At 34.6% G+C, this 9,121-nt stretch overlaps 1 protein-coding gene across 1 annotated transcript; it reads right to left on the bottom strand.

Moving 5' to 3' along the window:
* Positions 1-1,257: 1,257 nt before the first annotated feature.
* On the bottom strand, positions 1,258-2,512 carry LOC135154655 (uncharacterized). The gene is made up of 2 exons (XM_064101489.1): positions 2,086-2,512; positions 1,258-1,496 (listed from the first exon to the last, which is right to left on the bottom strand). Exons 1-2 carry the CDS (start codon positions 2,510-2,512, stop codon positions 1,258-1,260), a joined length of 666 nt encoding a protein of 221 aa, XP_063957559.1.
* Between the last annotated feature and the right edge of the window lie 6,609 nt (positions 2,513-9,121).

Here is a 9,121-nt window from a genome sequence, read left to right as displayed (position 1 = left end):
AAAACAGTTATGTGCTGGGATAAGTAGAATATAGAGGAATGAGGAATACATTTAGTAAATCTATATTCTCTTGTATGTATCGCTGCATTTAAAAAAAGCGAAAATGCTCAAATGATTTCCCTTTTTCCTGTGTAGCAATCGTTTCAACGCCTGATCATTTAAACAAACATTTATATCAGAACACAATTTTTGACGTGCCGTACTATATTTTCTACAGTATAGAAACATTTGAGAAATAATTTATTGTCTCCGGTTCCGGACATAGATCACACAAACCAGTGTCATGTTTTTTTGTTTGGAAAGATCAAAATTCAAATTACAATTTCCTAATCTTGGTCAATGGATAATTCTTTCATCTCTTCTGTTATTTCAAAATGATATTAACTGTTCGGGAGAAGCATGTATTTGGAATAAAAGTCGACCTTTATTAGATACATCCCATCTCGATTGCCATTTTGATTTAACATCGTGGAGTTGATAGAATGAATTCCACTTTTAACAAATGGCATATTAATATCAATATTAGGGCGACTTAGTCCTATCTTTGCTAAAGCATCAGCAGATCCATTTCCACTGACCCCGCAATTGAAAGGGACCCATTTAAACATACTGAAATACTAACTTTTTCCAAATTAGTAATTTTCTGTAGAATCGCGTAGACAAGTCCTAATGATATTTTATTATCTAATGCTTTAAATAACCATAAAGAATCTGATAATATGGGAACTTGATTATCTGCTTTATCAATGATTACCCACTCTAATGCCATATTCATTGCAGTGAGTTTTGCTCTTAATAGCGATATCGGTGAAAGACGAAAACGAGATTTGGAATATAAAAAGCACAACTTGTAATATATTTGCTTGCTATACTTGATCCATCTGTAAATATCTTTAAATTGACCTTATATTTATTAAAAATCTCCAACGTTGCATTCTTCGTCTCCTGTGGAATAGAAATTATTGGGGATTTGTGAGGTGTCAAGTCTTTTTTTCACACGGTTTACTCTGTCAAGGTGCCGTATGCACGGTGCCTTGCAGGATACATGTCTCTGATTGGCTGGATAAGTCACATGACATCCACATATGCGGACGTCGGTGACAACACACGTCCAAAACAGAGAAGACCTGAAATGCCGTCAATTATCGCCAAAAGGGCATGAACGACAAAAGCCGCCAAAAACGCCCGTATCATTGTAATGCTCAAAATAGTGTAGGACACTGTGTGTGTGTGTGTGGGGGGGGGGGGCTAATTAGACTAATTAGCCTCTTTGTCTAGAATAGTAAGCGAGATATTGCTAAGTTGGAGGCCGCTGTCTTGAGGAACAGTGTTATGTTCCCCAATCTCCAACGCTTCTCTGACAGTCCACTGATGCCAGAGAATCCGATGATCATGCGTGCGAGCATGATCGATGATTGCAGACTTGTCCCTCTCGTCTCTCCTACCATGGGCCTTGTGTTCCTGAAAGGACAAGTCCACCCTAACAAAAATTTGATCTGAATAAAAAGAGAAAAATCCAATGAGCATAACACTGAAAATTTCATCAAAATTTAATGTGAAATAAGAAAGTTATTACATTTAAAATTTTGCTTAATTTCGCAAAACCTAATCGCACATCCTGGTCGGCATGCAAATGAGGAGACTGGTGACGTCATCCACCCACTATTTCTTTTGTATTTCATTATATGAAATATTCTAATTCTCTCCTAATTGTCAGGTAAAACAAGGAACGATTCCTTCCTGAACAGTGGAAAAAGCATTGTTTTAATACTATATGGTTCAGTCAAGTTGGTCATTATTGTCAAATCTGAAAAAAAAAAATATTGTATAATTCAGATTAAAAAAAAAAAAGAAATAGTGAGGGACATCATCGCCTGTCTCATTTGCTTGCCACTGAGTTGTGCATATCACTATTTTGTGAAAAATAAGTGAAATTTTAAAATATCATAACTCTTATTTTACATCCGAATTTGATGAAATTTTCAGCGTTATTCTGGTTTGATTTTTCTCTATTTATTCAAATTAACATTTTTCTGGGGTAGTCTTGACCTTTAATCAGAGTGTTAAAGGAACGACCCGCCTCACCGATGCAAACTTTACCGCATTCACAGGGAATTCGGTAAACTCGAAGGAGGTCCTTGGAGTTGCGTTTGTCCTTGTGGGTAGTGAAGGCAGATTGAAGCTTATTTGAGGAGCTATTACAAAACTCAATGTCGGCTTCTCTCAAAATCCTCTGAATCTTGTGAGAGGCTGATCCAAGATAGGAAAGAACGACTCTCGCCATGGGCTGTGCTACATGAGGGTTCCGCGAGGGCGGAAGCTCAGTGCAGATCATATGTGAGGGGTAGTTGTTACATTTCAATACAAGTTTGATATGCTCAAGCTCACCTCTCTGGTAGATCTGGTCACTAAACTCATGGGCTCGTTTGACCAACGTCTTGTTGATGAATCTCAGCACTGATGGGTGGTGAAATGAACGATAGTTCAAGTACCGATCAGTGAGTAGGTTCATGTTCCATGTTGCCAAACCACGAAAATTTTGTCCACATATCTAAGCCACACTTTGGGTTTGCGTGTTGCTGACTGGAGAGCCGTCTCCTCGAAATGTTCCATATACATGTTAGCTACCACTGGGGATAAAAGATCTATTCATTTACTAACTTATAAAGATCTATTCATGTACTATCTATTTACTATTCATTTACTATCTTTCTAAGATCTTTTCTTTTATTATCTTACGTAGAACCAATTATTTACTTTCTTTGAAGATCTATTAATTTACTATCTACTGGAGATATCTATTCATTTACTATTTTCTAAGATCTCTTCATTTACTATCGTACGGTGGCCCAATCATTTATTACCTTAATAATATCATTTCATTTACTATCTTTTTGGGATGTATGCATTTACTATCTTATAAAGATCTATTAATTTAATATCATGTAAAGATCTATTAATTTACTACCTTATTCAGATCTATTTATTTATTCATAGTCTAGTTGGTTTCACGGTACACCATGTACCTTTCGTGGGCAAGTGTTGGTCCTGATAAGGACCACCCAAAACTCGACGTTTCGACAAGTGCGTTCTTGTCGTCTTCAGAAGAATGAGCAAAGTTGTTGTTTTTAGTTGGTTTTTAACCGCGCTCTCATTAAAAAAGAACATATGCGCCAATCAAAATTATTCTATCGTATCACTACAATGTTTTAATTGTTTTATCTTGTGCAGTTAATAAGGCCTTATATTTTAGGAGAAATTTGAGAAATATAAGGCCATTAATTGCACAAAAGAAAATTTTGCAGCGCACGCAAGCTTTTTTACACTCAATACGCACTGTAAAAATAGCGCCTCTTCGCTTTGAGCCTCATCATTGAGCCACTGGATCGCTTCGACAACCAAGGCAACTCAGAAGCCACTAAAAATTTGGAGGCCCCCAATTAGGTGCACATACAGGGGTAAATATACCATATTACCATGGATATAACTCGAATAATTTGATATAGATTCTATAAAAAATATCAACATATCACATTTAGGTGTTTTGATTGATTCAAATTTGACTTGGAACAGTCACATTCGCAATATTTGTATGTTGACATCCAGAGGGATAGGAATCTTATATAGATTGAAATATTATATCTCAAAAAAGTCATTATTTATGCTTTACAATTCATTCATCTTATCCCACTTATCTTACTGCAACATTGTTTGGGGGTATAGTAGTAAGTCAAGAATAGAAACTATATTCCGTCTTAAAAAAAGGCACTTCGCATCTGTACACTTTCACATTACATTGCACACACTAATCCAATATTTCACAACTTAAAGACATTGAAAATTGAGGATATTAACACATACCAAATAGCCATATTTATGTTAAAATTTTCCACAAATACCATTCCAATTCCATTTCGCAATTTTTTTATCTATAACAAAGACATACATACTTATCCAACGCGTCATTCAACAGATATCCACTTAACCAACCCCAGAATCTTACTCACTCATAAAACAATTCGCCACCATGGTCCAGATATTTGGAATGCCTTGCCACATAACATCAAACAGTCCGCGTCTCTTTTTTCTTTTAAAGCTTCATTGAATTTTTTTTTCTTATTTCTAAGTATTCATATATGTATCACCTGCACTCACCCACTAGCACTCACTCGCACTTTTTAAAAAAACTTTATCTTGTCTCTCCCCATTAAAAATCTAAACTTTTATACTTTCTCTTTTGTGACATCATTTTATCGAATTATATTCATAACCTATTATTACGGTTCCCATGTAGCCCTCCCTCATGGCTGCTATTGTTTCAAGCAGTTACCTGCTTATTATAGCTGGCCCCTGCATTTTTACCCACTTTACTATTTTACGTGCTTCATTTATGTATTTTTCAGCCTTATTCATTATTTATATTTTCGATTGTCACACAAAAATGTACTCATTTATGTCATTGTTATTGTATCATTCTATTTTCATTTGTTGATTTATGAATAAAATGCAGAAATTCCTGCAAAAAAAAAAAAAAAAAACATTGGTAAAGACAAGATTAAGGCGGAAAGTGGAGTGCAATACATAACAATAGTAATGGTGATAAGTACAGTTTTGAATCACTAGCAGGAATTCCTGGCCTTATGCTGGTGGGGCCTGGTGCCCTCCTGCTTGCTGCCCCGTTCACCGACAGTTTAAGGGGCAAGCCCGGTCAGCACATAATTCACAGGAGCTCTAGCAAAAAAGGGGGACCAGCCCCCATGCATCATGATGCATAGGAATCCAGTCAGACCAGCCAGCCATACCAAACAAATTAGTAACAATAAGAATTATAAATCAATCTTTTTGACCATTTTCATGTGATATAATAATACATACATATGCGTAGCATATACGTAGAGTCATGTAGCAAAAATGCCTAAGATACTCTTCATTTGCCTACATAATGGTACATGATATTATAAGAACTAAAATGATGTATATATATATATATATGTATATAATTATTAGGACTCTAGAATAATTCCCATTCATAGGGTTGATAATATTTTACGTAATCATCGTACATTCTCTCTGATTGTTATGGTAATAATTTTAGCATTCAAGTACTTCCAGTCACTCAAACAGTCCTCGTTCCTCGAGTAGTTGGACGGTAACTGATGAACTGGAAGTAGTGCTTTAGCAAGCCACTCACGTCGAATCACCAGCCTCGAAGAAGACTCTCTTCAACCGTTGGTCAGCAAAGAATATCATCTGATCATCTATCCATACTGACCCCCGTATCCGATTAACTACAGGACATCATGTGACAGAAGTAATCTAAAGTATACCAGACAATAATAATGCCGATGATATTTTTTCCTTATGACATTTCATAACTTATGTTTTACTTATAGATCATCGTACATTTTCAACATAATGTTACATAATATTATAAGAACTAAAATTATATTATATATATATATATATATATATAAAGCAAAGGATATCACCTGATCATCTATCCATACTGACCCCAGTATCCGATTTACCGCTGGACGTCATGTGTCATAGTTATTCAAAGTATACCATACATTATAATATCGATGATATTTTATCGTATGACATTTCATGCTAACTAAATTTTCCCTTAAACATCATTCACAAGTACAGTATCCTTAAACAGGAAAAACGTTTTGAAACTGACGAGGTGCTTTTAACTAATATTCTCAATATTAACAGGTATGTGCTGGAATACGTAAAATGTAGAGGAATAAGGAATAAATTTAGTAAAACTATATTGACCTGTAAGTATCGATGCATTTTAGAAAAGCCAAAATTCTCAACCGATTTTCCTTTTCCTATGTAGTAATCGTTTCAACGTCAGATCATTTAAACAAACATTCATTTTATATCAGAACATAATTTCTGACGTGGCGTACTATATTTTTTTACAGTGTTTTTGTAAGCATTTACTGAGAGGGGGCGTCGATCCATGCTTCGGTTCGGGGAGGGGAGGGGCAATAATGAAACAAAATTTTAACGATTATGCCCTCTCCGGGCGCAAAATTTAAACTAATTTTGAACGCAGGGCGTGCTAACAAAAATTGTAATTTTGTGTGTTTCATGGTATTTTTATGCCAGTTTTGATAATTTTATAGTGCTTTCTAATGGTTTAAAAACACATTATCATTGTATATAATGATTTTACAATATTATCATTTCAAAATTATGGGTGGGGGGTTATCGATTAGATTGCCCCAAATATTTCCATGGGTGGGGGGATCACCCATGCATCAGGGTCGACACCTCTTTACTCAAATATAGATACTTTTTATCATTTCATTTTCGATGTTTGCTATTTACTTCACATTAGCAGGATAATCAGGATTCTCCTTTTTACTTTTCCTACTTTGTGAATTTCCTTTTGCTGTGAATTGTGACCCAGATAATCTAAAATTTCTACAGTAAATTGTTTTGTTCAATGCTTTTCAATCAGTTTGCACAGCAGAAGGTTCATTCAATATTTGATACTTACAAACATAATGCTTTTCTAAAATGCATGCAGTGAATTTATCAAATGGGGAAGACAATTTTGATGGTCTTATGAAATGCTTTTTCCAATTAATATCATGTGCTATGTGTGAAATAAAAGGTACATTTTATGCGCATACATTCGTAATTCCGAAGCTTCGTTATTCCGAAGGTTCGGATATTCCGAAGGTTCGTTATTCCGAAGGTTTGTATTTCCGAAGGTTCGTAATTCCGAAGGTTCGTTAGTCCTAAAACGAAATGAGGTTCGTTATTCCGATGGTTCGTTAATCCGAAAAAGAAATGAGGTTCGTAATTCCGAAGGTTCGTTAGTCCGAAAACTAAATGATTAACTAACCTTATTTCGTTTCGGACTAACGAACCTTCGGAACAACGAACCTTATTTCGTTTTCGGATTAACGAACCTTATTTCGTTTTAGGATTATCGAACCTTCGGAATAACGAACCTTCGGAATAACACCACAAATGTTCGGATTAACGAACCCTTTTACGTTTTCGGATTAACGAACATTGATGTACAGTGCGTCCCAGAAAAAACGAAACCGAGATTTAGCGATGATTTATCATAACTTAATCACAAATACAATAGACAAATGACCTATCAATGTAAAGCTTAGAATCTCCTCTTTCATCTGATATTAGTTAGAATATTCCTCATTCACGCATGAGTGAGCTAAAACAATTCGAAGGAAGGATACCAAAAACTCATTTGGCGGGGGGTATATGAATTTCAAAAGGAAAATCACATGTCTTAAAAGTTCAATATCTGCTCTTTAATTTGATACCTCAATTACAGAAAATGGTCAAGAAATAACAAAGTTCTGGTTATTTGAAATAAGGCTTGAATTTCCATAATTTCATCAAATTAACTGTTTTCACCGGTTTCCCACAGAAGCTATCGCATGGTTAACAAAAGACTTAATGCATGGCTGATCGTAAACAAAACGGAGTGTCGAGTGAGTTTGAACGCAAGCCTGTAAAACCTCTTCATTTTATGAAATTATTGAAATTCAAGCCTTATTTCAAATAGCCAGAACTTTGTTATTTCTTGACCATTTTCTGTAATTGAGGTATCAAATTAAAGAGCAGATATTGAACTTTTTACAAATGTGGTTTTCCTTTTGAAAGCTAGATACAACCCGCCAAATGACTTTTTGGTATCCCCTCTTCAAATTGTTTTTGCTCACTCATGCGTAAAGGAGAAATATTCTAACTAATATCAGATGAAAGAGAAGATTCTAAACTTTACATTGATAGGTCATTTGTCTATTGTATTTGTGATTAAGTTATGATAAATCATCGCTAAATCTCGGTTTCGTTTTTTCTGGGACGCACTGTATAGGCAATTTGCGTGTTTCGGAATTACAAACCTTCGGAATAAAGAACCTTCGGAATTATGAACCTTCGGAATTACGAAGTGTAACCCATTTTATGAACCAGTTAGTTTTACATTGCCTATGACATGATACTTATTTCTTCACATCTTCATTAGATATGAATACACTTTAAATGACAGGGATTTAAAATAAATCTTGATGGACTGTATATAGTTAGGGACCAACCGAATTCCGGATTAAGTTTGAATTCTGCAGATTCATCTTTAAATCTCAAAGGATTATATTCAAATCCCTCCAGATTTAAAACAATTTTTTTGGAGGATTCAAAATCAAATCCAGAATTCAATTGGTCCCTTCCTACAGTCTATATGGATATATTTTGATTAAATCCCTGCAATTTAGAGTGTAGACATAAAAATTCCGGCACTGTTATACGTATACATCTATAGTACTCTTTTGTATAACGCATTTTTTTTATTATAATAAACCCCCTTTAATCTGAATACTATTTCATACTTGCGTATACGCCAGCTTTAACTCTGTTAAAGCTAGTAAATCAAAGATGGATATGAATACATCTTCTCATCTTCTTACGGAGATCTTTTCATTTACTACCTTATTGAGATCTATGTACTTAGCTAGGGAGGAGCAATAATTTACTGACTCATGACAATCTTTTCATTTACTATCTTATATGGAGAAGTATGCATTTGATATCTTATGGAGAAGTATGCATTTACTATCTTATGGAGAAGTATGCATTTACTATCATATGGAGAAGTATGCATTTACTATCTTATGAAGATCTATTCATTAACTATCCTGTAAAGATCTATTCATTTACTACCTTATTCAGATCTATGTACTTACTTTCTTTATATGAAGATCTCTTCATTTACTATCTTACGGAAGTGCAATTATGTATTTACTGTCTAATGAAAATCTATTCATAATGTAGTTGGTTTCACGGAACACCGTGTATCTTTCCTTGGCAAGTGTCGGTCTTGAAGAAAGACCACACAAACTCGACGTTTTGACAAGTGTGTTCTTGTCATCTTCAGGAGAATAAGCAAAGTTGTTGTTTGTTTTAAACGGCGCTTTCATTAAAAAAAAAGAATGTATGCGCCAATCAAAATTATTTTATCATATCACGATAATGTTTTCATTTTCATTATTTTCGGTAGATAAGGCCTTGTTTTTTTAGGAGAAATTCGAGAAATAATAAGGTCATTAATTGGATAGAAGAAAATTTGGCA

Source organism: Lytechinus pictus, chromosome 7, assembly GCF_037042905.1.
Source record: "Lytechinus pictus isolate F3 Inbred chromosome 7, Lp3.0, whole genome shotgun sequence".
Lineage (NCBI taxonomy): Eukaryota > Metazoa > Echinodermata > Echinoidea > Temnopleuroida > Toxopneustidae > Lytechinus > Lytechinus pictus.
This window is presented reverse-complemented; position numbering and strand designations above follow the sequence as displayed.

Bases quoted from the DNA above. Each gene is read 5' to 3' on its own strand.
- LOC135154655 (XM_064101489.1), bottom strand. From the start codon at position 2,512: ATGAACCTACTCACTGATCGGTACTTGAACTATCGTTCATTTCACCAC. The intron at 1,497-2,085 runs GTGAGGCGGGTC...CTTTTTATTCAG, and splicing joins ATGCGGTAAAGTTTGCATCG to ATCAAATTTTTGTTAGGGTG.